This window comes from Muscardinus avellanarius, assembly GCF_963383645.1.
Source record: "Muscardinus avellanarius genome assembly, chromosome: 16".
In the NCBI taxonomy this organism is placed as follows: domain Eukaryota; kingdom Metazoa; phylum Chordata; class Mammalia; order Rodentia; family Gliridae; genus Muscardinus; species Muscardinus avellanarius.
Window position 1 is genome coordinate 20391211 of NC_137802.1, and position 26150 is coordinate 20417360.

Genomic DNA, 26150 nt, shown 5'->3' on the forward strand with positions numbered 1-26150 from the left:
GGGTTCCATCCCTAGACCCGCAAAAAAATAAAAAAAGAAGAAAGAAAGAAAGAAAGAAAGAAAGAAAGAAAGAAAGAAAGAAAGAAAGAAAGAAAGAAAGACATTTTCATGGTATTATAAGAGAAGACACATATTTGGAAAACTGGGTGTGGTAGTGTATTCTTGTAGTCCCAGTACCTGGGAGGCTGAGACAGGAGGATCACAGGTTCTCACCAGCCTCAGCAACTTAGTGAGGCGCTCTGCAACTTAGTGAGACTCTGTTTCAAAATAAAGAATAAAAAATAGGACTGTAGTGTAGCTCAGAGGTAAAATGCTCCTAGGTTCAATCTTCAGTACTGAAAAAAAAAAGACATATTTGAAAGCAGCTCAACAAGGTGAATTTTACTTTCTTGCAAAAAAGTATCCTGCTTCCCTGCGCTTGGGAGGCTGAGACAGGAGGATCACACAGGTTCGAAGCCAGCCTCAGCTACTTAGTGAGGCTTTCAGCAACTTAGTGAGACCCTCTTTCCAAATAAAATATAAAAAAGGTCTGGGAGTATAGCCCGGAGGTAGAAATCCTCTGGGTTCCACCCCCAGTACCACCAAAAAAACAAAAAACAAAGAAAGGATCCTGCCACAGTAAGTCAGGCACACAGGAACAGCATGGTGGAAAACTGCTGGCCATTCGTTTCCGGTGGGGGCTTCTGCGCTGTGCTCCTAGTCGTGGGAACATGGCTTCACAGTCTGAATGCCATTGGCTAGAGGGGGTGCCAGGGGGAAGGGCTGGTACTCACAGTTTCCAGAAAATGCTATCTTTACAAAAATACAAGCATACATAAGGTTACATAGTGGCAGTTTTACAAAATGGAGCATAAGTCAAGGAATTCATTTGATAGAAAAGATCTAATTATATTCTCATATCTCTAATGAGATGAGGCCGGGGTCAGCAGGAGTCTTGATGCCAAGGTAGAGGCCTGGACATCACCCTTGGCACAGTGGGTAAAAGGGTAGAAGGCCTGTGGCAGCCATGAAAGGCCGACTGGAGAGGGTGAAACTACAAACAGGAAAGCAGCCAGGCATGGAGGCGCACGCTTGTAATTCCAGTACTTGGGAGCCTGAGACAGGAGGATCGCAGGTTCCAGGACAACCTCAGCAGGTAGTAAGACTCTCATTAACCTGTTTCAAAATAAAAATTAAACAGGTGTGGTGGTACACACTTGTAGTCTCGGTACTTGGGAAGCCGAGACGGGAGGATTGCAGGTTTGAGGCCAACCTCATCTACTTAGTGAGGCCTCCACAGCTTACTGAGACCCTGCTTCAAAAACAAACAATAAAAATAGGGCTGGGGTTGTAGCTCAGAGGTGAAATGCCCCTAGGTTTAATCCCCAATACTGGAAAAAAGGGAAAAAAAAAAAAAAAGCAGCAGCAAGGCTGTTGAGTCCCATCCCACTGGTCTGGGGAGGAGAACAAGCCCTGCCCCAGGATGAGCTGGTCTCAGGCAACACCTCTGCCTCCACCATTGGCTAGAGACATCCACTACAATCTCTGGGAAGTTTGGCTGGAAGGATATTACCTGGCTATCAGGAGGGACCCAGGCTGGGGTGAAGAATGTTCCCTGAAGTCCAGACAGCTTTGCCCTGGGCGGACAGCGGGCAGCTACAGTCCCTTGGGCCTCCTAGAGCCAGGCAGGGCAGGGGTGAGAGAGGGGACCCTTTATTTCCTAAGCCAGCCAAGTGGCCTTTTAGGGAAGTTTTGCTGAGGCCTGTTGCTGTGGCTTCCATGTTATTTATGAGGGATGACTTGGATTGTCCTGGGAGAACTCTGGATGCCAGGGCAGCCCGAGAGAGCCAGGGCAGCTCCGCCCCTGGCTCTGCCAGGTGTGGCTGAGCGGCCGTCAGGCTGAGCAGGGAGAGGGCTGCAGGGCTGAGTGGGACAGACCCAGGAGGGTCCTTGAAAGGGCTTCCGACAGATGGGATCCAGAGAGAGGCCACGGGAGAAACGGAGGGTGGAAGGCAGCCTGGAGCACTCTCCACACATACTTCTTTTCCTTTTTTTCCTTTTTTCTTTTTTGGTGGTACTGGGGATTGAGCCCAGGGACATTCTACATCCGAGCTATACCCCAGCCCTATTTTTCATTCTTTATTTTGAAACAGGCTCTAAGTTGTGGAGGGCCTCACTGAGTAGCTGAGGCTGGTCGCAAACCTGTGATCCTCCTGTCTCAGCCTCCCAAGTACTGGGATTACAAGTGTGCGCTGCCACGTCTGGATGCACACAAAGCTCTTAACATGCTCTCTGGCTTTTCTTCCAGAAAAAAAGGACCACAAGTGAGAGCTGGGGACAGAGCTGAGTCTCCAGTGTACACCTCAGACTGATGCCGCCCAAGCCTTTGTCCCCGTCCCACTCTGCCACTGTGCTCACCCTTTGCCTGGGCCACAGTGGCCACACCCAGGCTCAGTCCTGGGTCTCTGTCCCCACGTCCACGTGACCTGGGGCTCTGCAGTTCATGTATCCTGGGAAGAGCCCCCTTTCCCCGAAGCCTTGGCCCAGGAGCTGAGCCTGGGGCTGCCAAGGGGCTGCCAAGGAGCCAGAACAGGCAGCAGATCGGCGACGCGGAGCCCCACCCGCTCATCCAGCAGGTTCCAGGGCATGATGTCCTTCCTCCGAGGCTGGGCATTTACTTGGTGCCCGGAGCCTCTGCACTGGCAGAGGTGTCCAAGAGGGCCGTTTGGGCCCAGCTGTGCAAAGCAAGGCAGGCAGCCCCTCCACTTGGCTCAGCCTCCACCAAGTCGGCTCCTGAGAGCTGGAGCCTGTTTCTGTTTATATGCACAAGCCGGAGGGGGCGGTGAAGGGTCAGAGAGGGGGGGGACACAGGAGCGGGGGAGGGGCTGGGCTCCACCCACTTCCCCAGCTCAAGTTTACTCATCCTAAGCAAACAACTTGGCGTTGCCTGCTTTGCCAAGCAGAATCAAATTTGTTGTCCCTGTCCTTGGTGCCTGAGACCCCAGACATCCTTAGCGCCACTGACCGCTGTGTCCTCCACCCAGCCGGCCGTGCCACTATCTCTGCACAGCTGAGTGGTTCTGAGTCTGCTAGACTCTCGGCCTCACTCTTTGCTCACCCCTGTACACATACACTCTCTCTCACATGCTCTGAAAGAATGTCACAAAAGATGGCTGTCACCCAAGGCCACTTCCTCTCCCTCCCTTCTTGCCAGAGGCTCCATCTCCACATGGTTCCTGTGTCAGATGGTCGGAAGATAAATTCCATCCATAGGATTTTCCCTTAACTTAGCTTTTGTTCCTTTGGCAAAAACTAGCTAAGTATAGCAGAAAATAGTAAATACCTGTCTGTATCTTTGCTCCTCCTCGAGTGTACAAAATGATTATTTGAGACATAAATCAAGACTCACATCCCTGTCCAGTACCAGAATCAAAATCCCATCAGCCTACCTTACAGAGAGGGTTCCACATTCTGTCTCCCCTTCCCCTGTACTTCCTCCCTCTCTTTCTTGAAGGTTCTAGAAGGGCTGTGAGAGAGCTGGGGGTGTCCTGGCAGGGAGAGGGCCCTGTACCCACCTGCTGACTTGCTGTCTGGTAGAGAAATAAAGGTCGCATGCCTGGGGCTGCCAGCGGTGTTTTCTGGAGTGTGGGCCCACCCATAACCCATACCCACAGCCACTCAGAAAAGCGAAGGCCTGGGGTCCCTGCATCACCAAGATCGGTCTCCTCCAAGACAAATCTCTGGGGAGGCCCTGACTTACCCAGAGCCACACCCCCACGGCAGGTGCAGAGGATGAGGCCGACTTCTCCCATGAACAGTGCTTAGGTAGAACACAAGCCCGAGGCCTTTGAACCTTTTTATGATTTGTATGCACTGCTAAGGAAACCAAGGTTGGGAGCAGGGGTCCATGGTAGCCGGAGACAGGGCTGGGCCTGAAAACTGAATTTCAGGAGAAGCCCTTGCTCCCCATAGGGAGTCCCCCCAGCCCCGGCAGTTCTGTAAGTCCTGTGCTCTCCCTGAACTTCCTCTTTTGCTCTTTCCCTCCCCTCAGTCCTCAGTCCTCATCTGCCTCTGGCCCTTCTATGACCAGCTCCAAAGGGTCTCCCACCTCCCAAGGCTCCCTCAATTCTCACGGTCTTGGGGGCCTCTGCGAGGCAGCTGAGATGATCTGGGCTGCCCAGGTGGCCCTGCCTTCTGGAAGCAGGCCCCGGGGGGAGCAGCCATGGCTTGTTTCTCACCTCTGGAGGGAGGACACATCACGAAGGCCTCGTGTTGTCCTCTAGCCAGTTGTCCTGGGAAGGAGGCTCAAGCACTGCCCACGGGGCCACGCAGGCAGAGCCAACTGCATAATTTGCAAAGCCCATTGCAAAATGCAAACATGGAGCCCTTTGTTTAAAACACTGAGACATGTCAGACACAGTGGTCCATACCTGTGATCCCAGTATTTGGGAGGTTGAAACTGGAGGATCACAAGATGGAGGGCAGTCTACACAATTAGCAATATCCTGTTTCAGACTGAAAGATAGGACTTGTGTAGCTTGGAGGTAGAACCCTCGGAGTTTAATTTGCAGTACCAAGAATAATAATAAATGATAATAGTTACAGTGATAGGCCATGCGTAGTGGCACGCACCTGTCATACCAGCTAATCAGGAGGCTGAGCCGGGAAGATGGCAAGTTTGAGGCCAGCCACAGCAATTTAGTGAGACCCTGTCTCAAAAAGCAACAAGGGACTATGGAATGTAACTCAGAGGTGGAGTGCCCCTGAGTTCCATTCTCAGTACCACAAAATAAATCAATTCAACAGTGATGGCAGAGCATTTTTCTGAACATGAGCCTGCTGTGGCCACACGGCCACACGGCACTTGTCTGTGAAGCTAGCCAGGACCAGAGGAGACAGGCCCTGACCGAGGGGGCTCCTGGTTCCTTTGCCTTTTCAGGAAGTTGGGGGGGGGGACATGGAAGGGATGCAGAGCTCACAGCAGGAGCCAGGGAGGCAGAGGTCTGTTTCCACCTATAAGACACCATGTCTCCGCACACTCATCTCACAGGGTCTTCAACCAGCCTGTCCACGCAGCCTAAGCTGGATTAGGACACCATTTGAAAGAGGAGGAACCCAAGGTGTGCTGCCTGCCTTCCCAGCAGGCCCTGGGCTCCATGGCCAAGGCTGCCTTGCTCCCCCACCCCCACCTGCCCACGTCCAGCTCTGTCCAGCCCACAGCTTGAAGTCCTCGGGCGAGGACAGGGCGTCCAAGGTAAACAGCTCTCCTACCTCACAGCTGCTCACCCAGGAGGGAATTCCCGGGCAGGCCCCAGCACGCTCCTCTGGCTCAGCTGCCCCAATGCCCGCGGGTCCCCATGCTCCATCCCTCTCGGGGCTGCAGGGCAGAAATGAATGAGCAGGGGCAGGCGAGAGGAAGGAAGGTGGGTCACCCAGACACCTGAGCCAGCTGTCTGTAGTGGATTTACTCATTTCAGGACCCCAAAAGTCCAACAAATGGATAAACAGTGGGATGCCCACACAGCAAAATAGTCCTCAGCAGGGGCATGCAGAGGAAGCTCAAGTCACTGTGCTGGGTGAGAGGTGCCAGGCACCAAAGAGCTCATTCTGTGGGCTTCCACTTCTATGAAGTTCTGGAAAAGTCAGGACATAGCCACAGTAACAAAGTAGGTCATTGATTGCCCAGGCCTGGGGGCCAGGTAAAGACAGACTGCTGTAGAAGTCCAGCCTTCTACAAAATGATCAATTTGGGCGATCACTACATGGCATTTGTCAGAATTCATTGAAAATAGGTATATTTTACTTATTTATTTTTATGGTACTGGGTGTGGAACCCAGGGGCTTTTCTACCTCCAGGCTATACTCCCAGACCTATTTTTATATTTTATTTGGAAACAAGGTCTCACTAAATTGCTGAGAGCTTTGAATCTGTGCAATCCTCCTGTCTCTGCCTCCCAAGTGCTGGGATTACAAGTGTACGCCACCACACCTGGCTTTATTTTATTTTTGTTGCTGGGGTTTGAACTCAAGGACATTCTGTCTTCAGACTACACCCTCAGCCCTTTTTGGTTTTCATTTTGCAACAGGGTCCCACTAAGTTGCCAAGAGTCTAAGTTGTTGAGGCTGGCCTTTAACCTGTAATCCTCCCATCTCAGCTTCCCAAGTCACGGAATTACAGATGTGCGCCATCATACTTGGGTACATTTTATTGTATGTCAATATACTTCAACCTAGTTTGATTTAAAAGAAAAGATAAAGCTGGGAGCTAGAGAGGTGGGTGGGTGTGTGACTGCCATGTGGGTAGGGAGGGTTCCACATCCTCAGGAGCTGAGGAGACAGAGCACCCCAAGTGTTCAGAATTGGAGAGGCCATCCCCAGCATCCCCAGGCCATCCCCAGCAGCTCCCTTATTCCACGGGAGGCTGGGGCCTAAGGGATGGAGGGTGGTCAGCAGGGCCCGGGACACTGGGGAGGATGGGCTCCAGCCTGGGTAAGGGTCAGAGCCAGGAGGAGTCCCATTTCCGCCGTGCCTGAGGGGCACTGAGTTCCTGCGACACTGACAGGCCCAGATGTTGTTAGAATTGAAGTGAGGTGTGGTGCAGCGTCCTTGGGACGTGGATGGCCGAGGAATGTGGGGGGCCTGTGCACACACCCCTGAGGGCTCGGGCTGGCCTCCAGACCTGGGCAGTGGCTTCGGGATGGGCACCAACCCCCTCCACAGAACTGCTAAATTTAGCCAGACAGGGGCAGCCATCCTGGGGCTGAGTGCTTGGCAGCTGGGTCCTGTCTCCCTACAAGGCTTGGACCAGTCCCCGAAACGGCCACTCAGCCTTTGGGCTTATAAGGCAGGCCTGGCGGATCTCAAGAGCCCGAGTCTTTGAGTGGGCCCTGGGCCAAGCCTTCAGAATTTGGGGAGCCTCCTTTCTAGCCACCAGCAGACATGAGAACTATCCATTCTGACCTTAGGCCAGGTAGTCAACTTCTGGAGCCTCAGTTTCTGCATCTGTAAAATGGGGATTCTACATCTACCTCGTAAGACAACCCAAAGACCTCCAGTGTGCGGAAATCTGACCACCCCACCACACCGAGAATAAACCTAGAAGCCTGTCCCTGAGGATGCTGGCGACAGGGCCCAGGGCAAGAAAGATGCATTTTAGAACCAGTGGGAGAGACCTTGACCCCATGGGCCGGCTGGCTGACTCTTGCAGGGCGATTAGGAAGAGAAGAAACTTAGGTCTTTGGTTGCACATTGTATCTGCTAATATCTCCAGACAGCTAGCTCTATCATCCACGATGGTCTGGTTTCTGAATGGCAGGACCAGGCTGTTACAGATGCATAAGTGTGTGTTCAAAGCAAGTCTGATGTCCATTGGTCCATCTGTACATCTGCAGGCCTCACTCCTTAGAGGGGAAGGAAAAAGAGAAGGGGCAGGAGGAACAGGAGGAGGAGGAAGGAGAGGCAGATGAGGAGGAGGAGGAGGGGGAGGAGGGGGGGAAGGAGAAGGAGGAGGAGAAGCAAAAGGAGAAGGAGAAGGAAAAAGAAGAAGAGGACAAAAAGATGAGGAAGAGGAAGAAAAAGAGAAGGGGGAAGAGGAGGAGAAGGGAAAGGAGGAGGAAGAAAGGAAGAGGATGGAGAGGAAGAGGAGGGAGAGGGACAGACAGAAGTTGAACACTGTCTGCCTCCCTTCCTCCTCCTTCCTCCCTCCCTGCTTCTCTACCTTCTTCCTCTCCTTCCCTCTTTCTCCCCTTCCCCTGCTCCTTCATTTGGTGCGGGCTCCTCTTCAGAACATGGTCCCAGAGGCCAGGGAGAAGGGCATCCAGAGGGGCACGGGGATGGCTGCTCCTGTTCTGGGTCCTGGTGTTCCAGTGGCGTGGATCTGCTGGAGAGAGGCCCTTTTGTTTGGGGTCAAGATCAGGCCAGGGAGAGTGCCGCCAGCTGCGGCCCCTCTCCGTGCATCTCTGGATGTTTTCCTATAAAACGTACAGGATGTGGTTCTCGCCCCCTCAGAGGCGGCGGTGGACAGTCGGGAAAAGAGATCCCCACTGGATGGCTGATGTGCTGGATGAGGAGCTGGGCCCAGAGGCTGGAAGGGGGGCCCTGCCAGTTCAGGAAGCAGCTCAGCACACACAGGTTCTGGGACCACCAGCATCCCCAGCCCAGGGCCTGCCCCAAAAGGCGTTTTCTTACCTGCACTTAGGATGGGGCAGCCTGGCCTGTGGTGCAGGAGCGGGCTGGTGGGACTCCCTGCTTCCAGCTTGGACTTCCATCTGCCCATAGGGAGCTTAGGCCGCTCACATCCCCTTCTGAGCTCCATCTGCAGAATGAGGAGTGGGTGAGGCAGCCCTGCTCAGGGCCAGAGTTACATTGAGGAGGACAGGGCCACAGAGGGTTTGGACCCGGAGCCCAACAGTGGCCTCAAGTCCTTGGTCCTCGGGAGCAATCCCCCAGGCGCCTCAGCCTCTGAGGAAAGTGTCACGATCGCTCTTTTAGAGATGAGGAAGCCGGCTCCGAGAAGCCAGGTCCCCAATCCCACCCACCCCAGCTCATGGCAGAGCTGGGACAGGATCCCATGACAACGTGTGGCTCAGGTGGCCCTTGCTGTATCTAGACATCTGCCTCCCTCTCCTCCTTTGCCGGCACAAGTGGGGGTCAGCTGGCATGGCCGAGGTAGGACAGATGCAGGAGAGAAGGGGGTGCCAGCCTAACACTGAAGTTGGTTGCACACAGGCCAGGCTTGGGCTTGGAGGGAGCGGTGGTGAGAAGCGCCTGTGGGTATGGGAGGGAAGGTCAGGACCCACGGCAGCTCTCTCCCCTCTTCTGGCCTCCAGGGACTGAGCCACCTACCCTGGGAGTGTCCTGTGGTTATGGTCAGTGGAGGGTGGCACAGGTCCCTGGCTCTGAGGGGGTTCTAGCCTCAGGCCGCCCCAGCTTCCCCCCAGGCCCTGGCCAGATCCCCAGCTCTGTCCTGACAGGTTCATGGGTGGGGGTTGGCTGATAACTTTATCTCTGCCTCAGTGACCAGGGGCTGGTGGTTTCCGCAGGCCAACAGCCTCTGTTTCCGGAGGCCCAGCAGGGCCCAGGCGGAGCCATGAGGGGCTGTGGGGAGGGCCTGAGTGGCCCCACTGGCCCCGCCTCTGTCTATCTTTGGGAATTTATTTGTCCCGGGGCACGACTGGCCTGCACTCCATTGCCGGCTAGGGGCGAGAGCTCCTCTGAGTACCCGAGATTCTCCCCCGAACCAGTGCGTCTCCAGCTAGCCTCTGACTCCTGGCCTCAACCCCACCGCCTTGCCCTGCTCTCCCCACGGGGTCAAGAAGCCCCTGGAACTCTGCCACCAAGACGGCTCCCACTGACAGCAGAGGCCGCCAGAGGCTTGGCCTGCGCCCCAGTCGGGCCCACCATGGCACGGCGGCTGCAGGATGAGCTGGCTGCCTTTTTCTTCGAGTATGACACCCCCCGAATGGTGCTCGTGCGCAACAAGAAGGTGGGCGTCATCTTCCGGCTGATACAGCTAGTGGTTCTGGTGTACGTGATCGGGTGAGTCTGGGACCCCTGCAGGAGCCTCAGCCTGTCCCCCAGGTTCTGAGGTGCCCACGCCCTGTGACATCAGGAGCCCCTCTTCTTTCCCATCCCCTGGGAGGCCTTCTTCCTGGCCAGCCTCCTTGCTATTGGGAAGAATGGCAGAGGACACTGTCAAGATGGGGACACTGAGGCAGGAGGGGACGCCTGCCTGGGGGGCACTTGGTGACCAAGAGTCTGCTCTGGGTTCTGAGGCACTGACTGAGCGGTGCTCACCACCAGGGCGCCTGTACCTCCATCCTGCAGAGACCGACGTCACACCCTATTTTTAAGTCGGAGACGAAGCTGGGCGTGGTGGCACGCACTTGTAATCCCAGTACTTGGGATGCTGAACAGGAGGATTGCAGGTTCATGGTCAGCCTCAGCTACTCAGTGAGGCCTTCTGAAACCCTGTCTCAAAATAAAGACTAAAAGAGGGTTGGGGGTGTAGCTCAGAGGTAGAACATCCCTGGGTTCATCCCCAGTACCACAAGGAAAACAAGCAACAAAACCGTGTAAGCCAGGGGCAGGTTCCACTGCCACCTCCCCTCTAAGTGAAGGGCATCCCGGGATGTTGGTGACTCTGGGAGAAGAGTCACATTCTGAACCCCTGGTGCCTCGATGGGTTCATGAAGATGGAGGTCAGGTCTGTTTCCGGGGATGGTATCTCTTTCCTGGGCATCTCTGACATGTCCCATTGTGTCAGGAGTGCAGGGTAGAGCAGGGAGGACACCCTCTGCTGTTGGGCTGGTCTGGGGACCACGTAATAAGTGCTTTTTCCTGAAGTTGGTATAATTGTCCCAGAAGCCAAGATTGGCCCGGCAGAGGCCTGGCACACACGTGAACATGTTTATGTGCATGTATCATGTGTCGTGTGGGTATACACGTATGTGCACAGAGTTCTAGGTCCATGCACGTCCTGTGTACCTGGACATGTGCCCAGCGGGTGTGGCTGCTGGCCACGGCCCTGGGGCTGGACCGCCGTGTGTGCGTGGCTGTGCCCACGTGTGTAGCATGGTCCTCGTGTGTAGCATGTCACATCCACTCACAGTGACCCGCGGACCCAGCAGCCAGGGCCTGACTCCAGTGTGTCCCTCTGAGAACTCTGTGCTCTGAGCTCCGCCTCCCCAGGTTTGCTGAGGTTCCAAACTACGGCTGCTGAACAGAACCGGGTGGGCTGACCAGCGGCCCGAGAAATGGCCACGTAGTTCTGGTCCTTCCACAACTCTGGCATCCAAAATAGTCTTTCCTCTGCCCTACTCATTCCCCTAAGCCGCACAGCTGGTCAGGTGGAGCCAGGGCCAGGGCCCCTCTGGCGCCTGGCCGCCTCCTGTTCACAACCCTGTTTGACATCTTCAATGTTGGTTGAGCTTGGCCGGGGAAAATGGCCCAGAGAGGAGCAGCAGGGTTTCCAGGTCACTAGGAAACCAACCTTCCTTCCTTCCTACCTTCCTTCCTTCCTTCCTTCCTTCCTCCTAGGGATTGAACCCAGGGGCATTCTACCTCTAAGCTATGCCCCCAGCCCCTTTTACTCATGAGTCTCACGAGGTTGTTAACAGAGTCTCACGAGGTTGCTAAGAGTCTTGCTAAATTGCTGAAGCTGGCCTCAAACCTGTGATCCTCCTGTCCCAGCCTCCCAAGTACTGGTATTATAGGCGTGTGCCACCATACTCAGCTTCTAGAGCACTTTTTTTTTTTTTTTGGTAGTACTGAGATTCCTGGAAACCCTACCTTTAGACTACATTCCCAGACCTAATATATATATATATATATATATATATATATATATATATATATTTTTTTTTTTTTTTTTTTTTTTTTTGAAACAGGGTCTCTTAAACCAGCACGGCTGGCTTCAAACCTGCGCGATCCTTCTGTCTCTACCTCCCAAGTGCAGGGATTACAAGCGTGCGCCACCACGCCCAGCTCTAGGGCACTTTCTAATGGGCATCGATAGCAGGACACCAGGCACTTGTGGAAATACAGTTCTGAGCTGGGAGCAGTACTGCACACTTATAACCCCGGTACTTGAGAGCTAAGACAGGAGGCTCACAAGTTTGAGGCCAGCAAGCAGTTAACAGTGAGATCTTAGGAGGCTGAGGACAGAGGAATCCTGTTCGCGGACAGCCTCAGCTACTTAGTGAGGTCCTCTGCAACTTACTGAGACCCTGTTTCAAAATAAAGAATAAAAAATAGGGCAGGGGGTGTAGCTCAGAGGTCCAATGCCCCTGGGTTCCATCTCCAGACCTGCCCCCCCCCAAAAAAAGATAAAACCCCAAAGCACTGAGGGTGCCACTCATATAACGCCCAGTGCCCCCCATACACAATCTGTGGGCTGTTGTTTTTTTTTTTTTTTTTTTGTACTACTGGGGATGGAACCTGGGGGCATTCTACCTCCAAGCAACACCCCAGCCCTACTTTTTTTTCTTTATTTTGTTATTTTTGTTGTATTTTGTTTTGTTTTGTTTTGTTTTTGGTGGTACTGGGGGTGGAACCCAGAAGCTTTCTACCTCCGGGCTATACTCCCAGACCTTTTTTTATATTTTATTTGGAAACAGGGTCTCACTAAGTTGCTGAGAGCCTCACTAAGTAGCTGAGGCTGGCTTCGAACCTGTGATCCTCCTGCCTCAGCCTCCCAATGCTGGGATTACAAGCGTGCGCCACCACGCCCGGCTACTCTGGTTTCTAGTACCCACTAAAGTTGTGCCACCATCACCATTATCTAGTTCCAGAACATTTTCATCACTCAAAAAAGAAATCCTGCGCCCCTTAGCCACCACCCCTTTTCCAGCCGGCGCCTACTTTGCCTGTTCTGGGCATTTCACATAAAGAGAATCATATGACACGTGCCCTTTGCAGTTGGCCTTCTTTCACTTGTTTTCAAGGTTCGTCCATGTCGGTTATCACTTGGGTCTTTACTTCCTTCCTCTTTACGGCTAAATAATATCCCGTTATGCGGATATATATTACATTTCTGTTTTTTAGCCATTTATCTGCAGAAGGACGCTTGGGCTGTTTCCTTTTCTTGGTTCTTATGAACAGCGCTCTCCCGGTGTTTGTGTGGACGTGAGTTTTCATCTCTCCTGGTCTGTACCTAGTAGTGGGATTGTTGGGTCAAGGAGACATCCATATCTAACCTCTTGAGGAACTATGGAGTATTTTCCAAAGGGTCCGTTGTGCTGTCTGCGCACCGTGAGGTGTGAGTCCCCAGCTGGAAATGCAGACACTTACTTACAGCGGGTCCTCAGTGCAGGGCTTTGGTCGTCTCATTTCCCTATTTTTATCTAGAACAGTGCTCGGCACCTAGTATGGGCTTGACACGTGTTTGTTGAATGACTAAACAAACATGTGAGATTAAATCTTGGGGAGAATGCAGATCTAGAGGAAGGAGTCTGGGGGACAGCAGAAGTCCCAGGTGTCGTGCACGTGTCCATGACAGCTCAGCTAAGAATGGAAGCCAGGGTGATGGAGGTTGATGGGAATGGGGAATTACTGGAGGAGGACCAGACACAGAGGGAATAAGTCTTAGTTTTCATGGACCTGCAGTCTGCCAGTGTCCTTAATGAGAACTCATAGTAACTCCTCCAGCAACTGCCTACATGTGCCTTTGTCTGCGGAGGGCCCAGCTCCGGGCTGAGTCCTGGCCTTGCTGAACAGACACCGAGTGAATAGCACCATTGAGGTAGTGCCTTGTTTCACAGAGAAAATCGGGCTCGGAGAAGTTTAGCCTTTAACCTGAAGCCACACAGTAAGAAGCAGGACTAGTACCTGAACCCAGGAGGGTTCCTCTCCCACAGAGCCCCAGGAGGGTGGGAAGCTGCGAAAGATTATTTCTGGAAGATGAGGGACTCTGGGTTTGACTTCAGACCTCCCTGGGGGCCTTCCTGGGGCGGCACTACAGGGCCAGGTCAAGGCAGGCTTTGGAGGGCAGGCTGGCCATGGTCTGTCTCTTAGTCCAGAGCCGAGGTCGCTAATGCCAGATTTGACTTTCTCCTTTGGCCCCAAGACCGGCATCCCCAGGGACAGCCCCAGCCCGAAACAAGTCCCACTCACAGCCTGTGGGAAGGGGAGCTCCTGGCCGGGAGACTAGACGTGCCGGTGCTGGTGCGGCTGGGTGGAGGGGACCAGAGTCCTGGGCAAGAGCCTCGAGCCTGGGGTCCGGTCCCTGCTTGACCTCTGGCTTTTGAGAGGGACATTGCCCCAGGCCTCAATTTTCCCATCTATGGTATGAAGATTTGGGATTGGGCAAAAAAGGGAAATGCCTTCTGGGACGTCAGGACGGGGTGCCAAGAGGGGAGGCAGCAGGCGGGTTGGGAATTTGGGGCCGTGTCCCCTCCCCTGGAGCAGCTCCTCTGAGCTTGGGTGCAGCGCCAGCGGCTTTCCCAGGGTGGATGGGGCGCCCCTCCCTGATGGCACAAAACTGCGAGCCTTTGTCACGCCTCACCTGTTGGGGCGGAGACCTGCAGGGGGCGGCAGTGACAGCTTAGGCTGGGCCTTGGCGCAGTGCAGGCCACGAGTGGGGATCATCGAGGAGAGAAGAGGACCTTGATGGGCTGCCTTCCTGAGGCCTGGCGCAAGCAACCCCCCCACCCCCCACCCCCCCACACACACCGGAGGAATGGCAGCTACCCTGGGACTAAGAGGCCTGGAGTTTTTTTGTTTTGTTTTGTTTTTTGTACTAGAAATTGAACGCAGGGGTGTTCTATCTTCGAGCTACATCCCCAGCCCTTTGGGGTTTTTATTTTGAAACAGGGTCTCCCTAGGTTACTAAAGCTGACCTTGAACCTGTGATCCTCCCTCTCAGCCTCCTGAGCACTGGGATTGCAGGTGTGCACCCCATGCCCAGCTTGGCCTGAAGAATTTTGTAACTGGGCCTGAGCTCTGGGGCACGAGTTAGGGGAATACTTGTTCTTGAGTTCTGCTGCCTGTCTAAGTGAGCTTGGGGAGAGGAGGGGCATCATTCATTTACCTACAGTTAGACTCACGGATTGTCCCTACACACTTTAATGGGCAACACACACACACACACACACACACACACACACACACACAATTACTTACTTAACCTGAATCTATGGGAAGAATGTCTTCTAGCTGGGCATGGCGGTGCACACCTAGAATCCCAGTACTTGGGAGGCTGAGATAGGAGGATTGCAAATCCAAGGTCAGCCTCTGCAACTTAGTGAGACTCAGCAACTTAGACCTTGTTTTAAGACCCTGTTTCAAAATTTAAAAGGGGGATGGAGGTACCAGGGATAGAGGTTTAATCCCTGGTACCTCCTTCAAAAGAAAGAAGGAGGTACTAAAGAAAGAGGGCCACCCTTCCTGGAGAAAAGTGTTAGCCATGATTCTCTCAGATATAATCAGCAGAAACCCAAACCAAAACTGGTTTACATAAAGGAGAGCTTAATTTATTGGCTTATGCAACTTAAAAGTTCAGAAATAGATTTTTCAGCATGCTGCAGGAGTCTGCCCTTCTCCACCCATCTCCTGGTGTAGCCTTCCTCAAGGCTGGCTCTATTCTCAGGCTTGCTCTGTATTTGAGGTGGCAAAGACAACTAACCACAGTTTTGGTCTTGCTACCACCCTGCTTAGATGTTTCTTTCGCAGTAATCCTGTCTTCATCGCTGATACTACCACCCCACCACTGGGCATGCGCCATCCTCATACCCCTCACTGCTGCCCACCAGTGGGACACCGGTTAGCAAGCAGTGATCATGTGCCCACCCTGGGACCGGGAGGGATGTCAATCCTACTCAGCCTCCCAGACTAAAAGTGGAGGACCCAGCCGGGCGTGGTGGCACATGCTTGTAATCCCAGCATTTGGGATGCTGAGACGGGAGGATCCAGGTTTGTGGACAGCTTCAGATACTTAGTGAGGCTCTTTGCAATTCAGTGAGACCCTGTTTCAAAATAAAGAATAAAAATATTAGGGCTGGGGGTGTAGCTTGGAGGTAGAATGCCCCAGGTTCCATCCCCAGTACAGAAAAAAATATTAAAATAAAATAAAATAGGGCATGGTGGCGCACGCACACTTGTAATCCCAGCACTTGGGAGGCTGAGACAGGATGATTGTGCAGGTTCAAAGCCAGCCTCAGCTACTTAGTGAGACCCTGTTTCCAAATAAAATATTAAAAAATATGTCTGGGGGTGTAGCCCACCAGGGGTAGAAAGCCCCTGGGTTCCATCTCCAGTACCACCAAAAAAAATTTTTTTAAATGCACTTCTTTAAAAAAATAAAATAAAAGTGGAGGATCAGAAGGGACAGGAGTTTTCAATGCTGGGAGTGGAAGGCTGAACTTCCCAAGAGATCAGGAGGCCTCTCCCTGAGCCAGCCTGAAAGGGGGAGGCCAGGGGCTGGGTGCCTGAGAAGCCTTCAGAGGCCCTACCCCATTTCCCTTCCTGTCACTTCCTGGGGCTCCCAGCATGGTTGAGATTGGGACTAAGAAAGGAGGATCACAGGTTTATGACCAGTCTCAGCAGTTTAATGAAACTTGCAGCAACCTAGCAAGACCCCGTTTCAGAACAAAACAAAAAAAAAATTTAATTGGGGTGTGTAGCTCAGAGGTAGAATGCCCTTGGGTCCAGCCCCCAGACCTCACAATAACAATAATAATAACAGCGAGTGTCTATGCAGCCCCGGCTCCTGCCAGTCCCCACTCTGTTTTTCATATGCTAACTTATGTAACACAAACAAGCACTAGTATCATTCCCATTCTAGAGAAGAGAAAGGGTGTGCATGGCCCACAGCCAGTGAGGAGTGGAGCATGGGTTCAAATCCAGACTGTTGGATGCCAATAGCCAGACCCAGAGTCATCGAGCTGAGCATTTTTCTGGGGAGGAGCTCAGAAAAGAAGGAACATTCTGGGAAGGAGGGGACCTTCAGGCCCCCACAAACCCTGCTCTTGGAAAAGGATTTGGAGGAGATGTTCAGTAGGCCTCTTTCCTGGGACTAGTGTTCTCAGAGCAAAAAAGACAATGGAGCGGGGAGTGATGGTACACACCTGTAATCCCAGTTTTTGGGAGGCTGAGACAGGTAGATTGGAGGTTTGAGGCCAGCCTCAGCAACTTAGTAAGGCCCTCAATAATTTAGAGAGACTCTATTTCAATTTTTTTTTTTTTTTTTTTTTTTTTTTGCGGGTCTGGGGATGGAACCCAAAGGCATTCGACCTCCGAGCTACACCCCCTGCCCAATTTTTTATTCTTTATTTTGAGACCGGGTCTCACTGAATTGCAGAGGGACTCACTAAGTCGCTGAGGCTGTCTGCGAACTGCGATCCTCCGGTCTCAGCCTCCCGAATGCTGGGATTACAAGCGTGCGCCACCAAGCCCGGCTTTATTTCAAAAATTAAAAAAAAATGTTTTTAAAGGGATGGAGGAGTTGGGTGTGGTGGCACACACTTGTAACCCCAGCATTTGGGAGGCTGAGACAGGAGGATCGCGGTTCGCAGCCAGCCTCAGCTACTAAGTGAAGCCCTCTGCAACTTAGTGAGACCTTGTTTCAAAATAAAGAACAAAAATAGGGCTGGGGGTGTAACTCAGAGGTAGAAGGCCCCTGGGTTCCATCCGCAGTACTGCAAAAATAAAATAAAATAAAACAATAAAGTAAAATAAAAGGCTGGAGGTGTAGCTCAGAGGTAGAACACCCATAGGTTAAATCCCCAGTACCACTAAGAAAAAAAGGAAAAAAAAAAGTGGTGAAACCTTAGGCATAGGCCAGCAGGGGGCAGGAGAGGCTGTCCTGCTCAATACTCAGGAGCTTCAAAGCAGAAAATTGCTGAGAGAAGAATCTGGGGAAGGTAAATAAAAGTCCAAGAGGGGTTCAGTAAGGACAGAGGCCCCCACAACCAGGGGTCATTCCCAAATGCCCTGCCCAGCTCTAGCCCAGAACTGTAACTCCCCTGTGTCCCCATCCTCCACAGGTGGGTGTTTCTCTATGAAAAGGGCTACCAGACCTCCAGTGGCCTCATCAGCAGCGTGTCTGTGAAGCTCAAGGGCCTGGCTGTGACCCGGCTGCAGGCCCTCGGCCCCCAGGTCTGGGACGTGGCTGACTATGTCTTTCCATCACAGGTGAGCTGGTTTGGGGTGACCTCCAACCCTCAGGACCTGGCTCAGGGCCCAGTGGGGCTCTGTCCTACCTCCTGTAGGACACTCCAGATCGTTGCAATCTATGGGCCTCAGTTCCCCTAGGTGTGATAGTACCTGCCAAGGTACTATCACCCCACTGTGACATGTTGTGATCTTGCCCCTCACTTCCAGGGGGACAGCTCCTTTGTGGTCATGACTAATTTCATCGTGACCCCCCAGCAGGCTCAAGACTACTGTGCAGAGGTGAGGATTTCTCTCCCTTATTGGGCCCATAGGGGAAGACAGCATGGAAGGGCTGTCCCCTGGGCACTGGAGGTGAGGTGGGACAGGCCCCCGCAGGGGCCCAGGGGTGGAGCGTCAGGGGTAGATTCACAGAGTAACCAAGCCTTGGCAGGCCGGGCCTCCCTCCTAGGCTGGGCAGGGCGCTGAGTCCCAGCACCTGCCGCTCTTCAGATTCCCCCCCCACCCCCGCCAGCTCACACCAGCAATGGGTAGCTGGGCGTGAACCCAGAGGGTCGAGACTCGGGGAAAGGAGACTGTGAGCAGGGGGCACCCAAAGGTACCCCACACCTTCTGTAGGTCCTGGGGGTAGGAGGGGCTCTTCTTAGGACTGTACCCAAGGGACCTGGGACCAGCAGCTCTCTCCTCTTGCAGCACCCAGAGGGGGGCACATGCAAGGATGACAGTGGCTGTACCCCTGGGAAGGCAGAGAGGAAAGCCCAAGGTAAGGGCAGCCTGCTCCTAGCATTTCGCGGGGCCTCTCCAGGCCCGAGCCCTCAGACTTTCCTGGGCGTGTGACCCTCCTCCCACCCATCCTGCCAGCCTGTCCTCCTCCTGCTCCTTCTTCCACCCTGGCTTGGTGACCCTGAAAGATTTCTGCTTTTCTTGTGGGTGCCCCATCACTGGGGGCTCCCACTGGAGGGGCCTGGGGACTTCCTCTGTGCCCCCAGCTTGGGGTGGGCACCCAGGGGCTGCTCCCTGACTCCAGGCATCCGCACGGGCAAGTGTGTGGCCTTCAACAGCACTGTGCAGACCTGTGAGATTTTTGGCTGGTGCCCTGTGGAGGTGGATGACACCGTGCCCAGGTAACTAGTGCCCCGTCATTCCCAAGAGCTGGGGCTCTGCACAGAGCGGGGAGGACAGGGGGTGCACTTGGAGCCCCTCACGGACTCAAAGGCCTCTTGACCACGGCCCAGGGGATCCTTTGGCCTGGGCCACACAGGTGTGATCAGACAAAGTGGGAACAGATCTTTTAGATGCAGATGCCCTTGTCCCAAAGATCTGTCCCCATGAGGCACTGGAGGACATCCTGGGCCCCTTGGCAGCTAATGAGTGCGTCTCCTCCAGCCCCGCCCTTCTCCGGGAGGCCGAGAACTTCACTCTCTTCATCAAGAACAGCATTAGTTTTCCCCGCTTCAAGGTCAACAGGTTTGTGAAAACCCACAGGCAGTTTCCCAGGGCGTGGATCCTCCACACGCTCTTTCCCTTTGGAGGAGGCAGAAGCCTGGCCTGGGCCCCTTCGTGGCTTACCCAAGGGACATTCTGGAACTGCCAGGGGTCAGCAGAGTGGTGACCACCCTCCTGGTTGGCACATGGCTGCTACCAATGCCTCTGGCCACACAGGCGCAACCTGGTGGAGGAGGTGAACGCCAGCTACTTGAAGAGCTGCCTCTACCACAAGGCCTCGCATCCGCTCTGCCCTGTCTTCAACCTTGGCTACATCGTGAGAGAGTCTGGCCAGGATTTCAGCCGCCTGGCTGAGAAGGTATGGGGGTGGGGGGCAGGCAGAGGGCAGGGCTGGCAGGCTGGGGTAGAGGACCAGGTAGAGGGTGGGGCTGGCGGGAGTTGGGGGCCTAGGCAAGGCTTTTCAGGGCCACTTTATCCTCCTAAGTTCCCTGGTACAGGCCAAGTATATCTATGAACCTGTCCCTAATTCTAGGGCCCCCCAAGAGTCAGTTGTTTTCAGCAGGACCTCAACTAGGTGCCCAGAATGAATGGATGTGGGCAGACAGCGTCACCCGGATGTTTGCCAATGTCTTGCTAATTTTTATTTTACTTTATTATGGTTCTGTGGATTGAACCCAGGGCCTGGCACATGCTAGGCAAGTGCTCTACCACTGAGCTACACCCAGCACCAGTGACCTATTTTTTAAATATTAGGTAAATTGGACAGGGTGGCTCATGGTTGTAATCTCAGTACTTTGGAGCCTGGAGACAGGATAGCAGGTTCAAAGCCAGCCTTAGCAACGTAGTGAGATGTTGGGGTTGTTTTTTGTTGGGATTGAACCCAGGGGCATTGTACCTCTGAGATACACCCTAGCCCTATTCTGTTTTTATTTTGAAACAGGGTGTCCCTAGGTTGATGAAAGTCTTACTACTTGCTGAGGCTGTTCTTGAACCTTTGGTCCTCCTTGCTCAGCCTCCCAAATGCTGGGATTATAAGTGTGTACCATCACACCTGGCTGAAGACCCAGTTTTGAAACAAGAAATAAAATGGCCAGCATTTGGGAGGTGGAGACTGGAGGATCACAGTTCTCAGACAGCCTCAGCTACTTAGCGAGGCCTTTTGCAACTCAGTGAGACCCTGTTTCAAAAATTAAAAAAAAAGACTAAAAAAATAGGACTGGGAGTGTAGCTCGGAGGTTGAATGCCCCTAGGTTCCATTATCAGTACTGCAAAAAATAAATAAATAGATAAATAAATAAAATGGGATGGGGTATAGCTCAGAGGTAGGAATACCTCTGGGTTCAGTCTCCAGTGACAGTAGTAACACACACACATACACACACACACACACACACACACACACACACTCTCTCTCTCTCTCTCTCTCTCTCTCTCTCAGAAGGCAGCTCAAATCTTATAACATGTCCTTAAAAATTCTTGTGCCAAGCCGGGTGTGGTGGTACATGCTTGTAATCCCAGCTTTTGGGAGGCTGAGACAGAAGGATTGCACAGGTTCGAAGCCAGCCTCAGCTACTGAGTGAGGCTTTCAGCAACTTAGTGAGACCCTGTTTCCAAATAATGTATAAAATAGGTCTGGGAGTATAGCTGGGAGGTAGAAAAGCCCCTGGGTTCCATCCCCAGTACCAAAAAAAAAAAAAAAAAAATTCTTGTGCCAGCCACGTATGGTGGCACACTCTTGTAATCCTAGCATTCTGGAGGCGGGGACTGGAAGATTGTAGTTTGTGGACAGCCTCAGCAACTTAGCAAGGCCCGTTGCAACACAGTGAGACTCTGTTTCAAAAAAATTTTAAAAAAAGACTAAAAAATAGGCCTGTGGGTGTAGTTTGGAGGTACAGTATCCCTGGATTCCATGCCCAGTACTGAAATAAAAAATTCTTGTGCCCTGCTGGGCATGGTGGCACACTCCTGTAATTCCAGTACCTGGGAGGCTGAGACAGTATTGCAGGTTTGAGGACAGCCTCAACAAGTAGTGAGACTCTCATTAACCTAGGGAGACCCTATTTCAAAATAAAAAATATAATAGGGCTGGAGGTGTACCTTGGAGGTAGAATGTCCCTGGGGTTCAATCCCCTGCACCAACACACACACACACACACACACACACACACACACCCCGTGAGCCTTACAGTCCCTTGGAATTCTGGGAGGAGCAGTCCCTCATAATAAATACAAACCTGGCAGAGTGGGTTTGAATCATGACTCTGGCCCTTAGCCAGCAATGTGAAGGGAAGCCACACACAGTTCCAGGCTTGGGGTGTCTCCGGGATCACGTGCTCTCCTACCTGAGGCAGTGCCTCACTGCCTGGCATGGGGCGCTGCTTTGTCCGGCCCCCGCTGCTCCCCCAGTGGCCTGTTCGGGGGGTAGGAATCTGTCCCTTCTCTGTGATGCTCAAAAAACCCCCACTGATGACACACTTGTCTGCGGCAGAGGTCAGCCAACTTTTTCTTTCAAGAGCCAAATAACTGTTCTCAGCTTTGTAGGCTGCATGTCCTCTGTGCCAGCTAACCAGGGCAGCCGCTATGGGGCAGAAGCACCCATGGGTGATGTTCACAGTGGGCACGCCCAGGGTCAGCCTGTGGGCCCCAGCTTGCTTAACCCTGCAAGTAGTTTACTTTTATTCTTTTTTCTTTTCTTTTCCTTTTTTTTTTTTTTTGTGGTACTGGGGATGGAATTTAGGGGCATTCTACCTCTAAGCTACACCCCAAGCCCTATTTTTTATTCTTTATTTTTGGAACAGGGTCTCATTGAGTTGCAGAGGGCCTCATTAAGTAGCTGAGGCTGTCGGCAAACCCATATCCTCCTGTCTCAGCCTCCCAAATGCTGGGATTGCAAGTGTGCACCACCACGCCTCTCTTAAGCCCTATTTTTTATTCTTTTTTTTTTTTTTTTGGTGGTACTGGGGTTCCTGGAAACCCTTCTACCTCCGGGCTACACTATCCAGACCTATTTTTTATATATTTTTTATTTGGAAACAGGGTCTCTTAAGCCAGCAAGGCTGGCTCCGAACCAGCGCGATCCTCCTGTCTCCGCCTCCCAAGCACAGGGATTACAAGCGTGCGCCACCACGCCCAGCAAGGGACATGTTTTAATTAATTAATTAATTAATCTATTTATTCATTCATTTTTGTGGTACTAGGGATTGAATCTAGAGCGTTCTACCTTAGAGCTATACCCCCAGCCCTATTTTATTCTTTATTTCTCTTAGTAAGATAGCATCTTACTAAGATGCAGAGGGCCTCACCAAGATGCCGACACTGCCTGCAAACCTGTGATTCTCAGCCTCCCAAGTACTGGGATTTTAGGTGTGCACCACCACACCTGGCTCCGGGGACATATTTTAGATTGGTGTGGTGGGGAGGGAAGCCTTCTTAGGATGTGTGGAAAAGTGGAGAAATAGCATGTGCAGAGGCCTGACATAGGAAGAACTTGGTGTATTGTAGAAATGGTTAGAAAACCAGAGGGCAAGTTGCCAGGTGTGGTGAATCAAGCTGGTAATCCCAGCGCTTGGGAGGCAGAGACAGGAGAATCTCAGGTTCTGAAGCCAGCCTCAGCAGCTGAGTGAGGCTCTCAGCAACTTAGTGAGACCCTGTTCCCAAACAGAATATAGAATAGGTCTGGAGGTATATCTCGAAGGCAGAAGGCCCCTGGGTTCTATCCCCAGCACCACACACACACACACACACACACACACACACAGAGAGAGAGAGAGAGAGAGAGAGAGAGAGAGAGAGAAGAAGAAGAAGAAGAAGAAGAAGAAGAAGAAGAAGAAGAAGAAGAAGAGGAGGAGGAGGAGGAGGAAGAGGAGGAGGAGGAGGAGAAGGAGGAGGAGGAGGAGGAGGAGGAGGAGGAGGAGGAGGAGGAGGAGGAGGAGGAGAAGAGAAGAAAAAGGAAAAGAAAGCCAGAGGACAGAATGTGGAGGATGGGAGGGGTAAGGCTAGAGAGGTTGGCAGAACTTCTACTCCAAAGCAGTATCTCAGTGTATTTTTTCACATAATAATAATGAATGGCCAGGCTTGGCAGCCCACACCTGTAATCCCAGTACTTGGCAGGCTGAGACAGGAGGATCACAGGTTTGAGACTAACCTCAGCAACTTAATGAGACCCTGCTTCAAAATAAAAAATAAAGGGAGGGTAGCTCAGAGGTAGAATGCCCCTGGGCTCAATCCCCAATACCACAAAATAAAAAGTCTTTCCTCTTTGAGAGTCCTGAAACCCTAGATCTTACATACCCGTGTCTCTGGCAGGGCGGGGTGGTGGGCATCACCATTGACTGGAACTGTGACCTGGACTGGCATGTACGGCACTGTAAGCCCATCTACGAGTTCCATGGACTGTATGGGGAGAAGAATCTGTCACAAGGCTTCAACTTCAGGTACCTGCCAGTTTTCTCCACCGGTGCACCCTCCCTCGGGGCCCTGCTGGCTGCGCATGCGTCTCCAGGGGGAGCAGAGAGTCCTGTCCTGTGCAGATGGCCAAGCAGGAAGCCAGCAGGGAGGAGAGGAGATCTTGGAGACTTGAGGTCCACAGGTCAGGACTGTCTGGGGAAGTGGCTGGCAGCAGAGGTTTGGACAAGGGTCCATTGTGGCATTCCCGGAATGAGGCTTCCGGTGTCCCTCTGTACTGCGTTGGGGGTTCCCTGCCACCCTCTCCTGTGACCTTCCCTAAGGTTTGCCAGGCACTTTGTGGAGAACGGGACCAGCCGCCGTCGCCTTTTCAAGGTGTTTGGGATTCGCTTTGACATCCTGGTGGATGGCAAGGTGAGTGCTTAGCGGGAGGGTGATGGCCACTGAGGCCTCCTCTTGCCTTTATGCGTCTGTAGTTGTGGATGACAGGAGGTTGGGTGGGATGGGGTCCCTCTAGCCGGTCTACTTCTAGGGTGAGGGTTTACAGTCACTGGGCTTCTCCCTGAGACCAGGGAGGCAGAGTCAAGGTCAAAACCTACATCTGAGCTGGGTATGGTGGTACACACCTGGAATCCTAGTACTCAAGAGGCTGATATAGGGGGATTTCAGGTTCAAGACCAAACTCAGTAACTTAGTGAGCCTCTCAGCTTTCTAGGGAGACTCTGTTTCAGAACAAAAAATAGAAAGGGCTGGGGTTGTAGCTTGAAGGTAAAATGCCTCTGGGATCAATCCCCAGCACCAAATCAAACCAAACAACCAAAAAATCCAGGTCTGAGCTTACCGGTAGAGTACTTGCTAGCATTCTCCAGGCCTTGAATTCCACCCCTAACACTACAAAACAAAAACAAAAATAATCCCAGGCCTGCGGGCCAGAAGCTCACTTCCCATGGAAAGTAGAGCCCTGGGCAGTAGGCCATGGGGACCGTTCCTAGCAGAGGACAGAGGGCTGGCCAGAGAAACCCCAAGCCTAGCCTTTTCCAGCTGGGCTCCTTCTGGTTGTTAACCCTTCTCTCCCTTGGGCCCTGCCACCAGGCTGGGAAGTTTGACATCATCCCCACTATGACCACCATTGGCTCTGGGATTGGCATCTTCGGGGTGGTAAGTGCCGGGGTCGCCGGGTCACTGTGCTGGGGTCAGTCTCTTATCTTCTATCTCTCAGTAGCAGGAACAAGACCTTATCCACAACATGACTGCAGTTGCCCATTACTACAGAGGCTGCAGATGTCTGCCTCACCACCCTAGACCCACAGTACACCCAGGGAAACTGAGGCTCAAGCTGAGGCTGGAGAGGCAGGATGGGATTGTCCTGGTGGCCTAAGAGTCTTGTAGCCTCACCACCCCTTCCCGGAAACTGAGGTCCAGAGGCTCGGGGCTCAGCCAGGGCCACACACAGTCAGTAGGCAAGGCAATGGGGTCTGGAAGGTTCTGACCTGCCCCCAGCTTGCTGTGCTCCATCTGCCCCTGCCTGCCCCAGGCCACTGTTCTCTGTGACCTGCTGCTGCTCCACATCCTGCCCAAGAGGCACTACTACAAGCAGAAGAAGTTCAAGTATGCCGAGGACATGGGGCCAGGCGAGGTGAGAGAAGTCCCTGAAGACCTTGGGCCCCTTTGTCTCTGGGGGAGGGTCAGCGGCTTCCCCAGGGCTGACTCGCGTCTCCTCAATCCATACACAGGGTGAGCGTGACCCCGCGGCCACCAGCTCCACCCTGGGCCTGCAGGAGAACATGAAGACCTCCTGACCCTCAGCCCCGACTCCAGATTGGTTGCAGCATGAGGGCTCAGGCTGGGGCCCTGGTGGGTGCCAGCCAGGGTGAAGGGGTCTCCTTAGAGCGTGTCCTGCCAAGTGAACACACTTTTGTCCACAAAGGCTCAGGGCAAACACTAAGAAAGACATGTGCAATTTAGGGCCCCAACTCCATACCATGTCCAGACAGCCCTGCCGCAGTCTCAGCTGCTCCTGTCACAGAAAGCTGGGATGGGCAGGGCCCAGCGCACATGGGCACCCTGGCTTTGTGTTTACCTCCTGCACCCTTCATTATCCATCTTGTTGGCTCAGTTTCTCTAGATCTGTGCTCTCCATCAGGGCTGCCATTAGCCACAGGTGACTATTTAAATTTAAATGAATGAGCTGGAAGCTTGTGATCCCAGCATTCCAGACGCTGAGACTGGAGGGAGGATCTTGGTTCACAGACAGCCTCAGTTACTTAGTGAGGCCCTTAGCAACTCATTGAGACCCTGTTTCAAATTAAAGAATAAAAAAATAGGGCTGGGAGTATAGTTCGGAGGTACAATGCCCCCAGGTTCCATCTGCAGTACCACACACACACAAAAAATTAAATGAATGAATGGAATAAAATGAAAAATTCCTCAGTGGAACTAGCCACATTTCGACTATTCAGTAAGATACATGTAGCCACTGGCTGCCATGTTGGACAGCACAGAACGTTTTGTCATGGAAGAAAGTTCTGTGGGGCAGATCTGCTTCAGCCCCTTTTCCACCCAGCTTCATATTTTCCTGGGGAGCAGGTGCCTGGGCCCACCCCTCAGCTGAAAGCTTCCAGGCTGGCCACATAATCTGCACAGATGGCAACCATCTAGGCCGTTTGAGGTTTAAGAACTGCTGTCTTAGCTGGGCGTGGTGGGGCATGCCTGTA

General features: G+C 52.8%; 2 protein-coding genes across 2 annotated transcripts in view; both read left to right on the forward strand.

Annotated features, from left to right (window-relative positions):
* The window catches only part of ATP2A3 (ATPase sarcoplasmic/endoplasmic reticulum Ca2+ transporting 3), a gene marked incomplete at both ends in the record, with an annotated part of 45001 nt that extends 35765 nt beyond the window's left edge, over positions 1-9236 (forward strand). The window contains one exon of the mRNA XM_080713976.1: positions 9178-9236. Coding sequence (XP_080570102.1) covers positions 9178-9236 — 59 coding nt within the window. The remainder of the gene's footprint in view (positions 1-9177) is intronic.
* A 143-nt stretch (positions 9237-9379) lies between these two features.
* Positions 9380-25235, forward strand: P2RX1 (purinergic receptor P2X 1; the record flags this gene model as incomplete). Its single annotated transcript, XM_080712770.1, has 12 exons — positions 9380-9516; positions 17460-17607; positions 17797-17868; positions 18280-18349; positions 18614-18710; positions 18973-19053; positions 19249-19390; positions 23338-23465; positions 23760-23850; positions 24529-24594; positions 24971-25072; positions 25170-25235. 12 exons carry the CDS (start codon positions 9380-9382, stop codon positions 25233-25235), a joined length of 1200 nt encoding a protein of 399 aa, XP_080568896.1.
* Between the last annotated feature and the right edge of the window lie 915 nt (positions 25236-26150).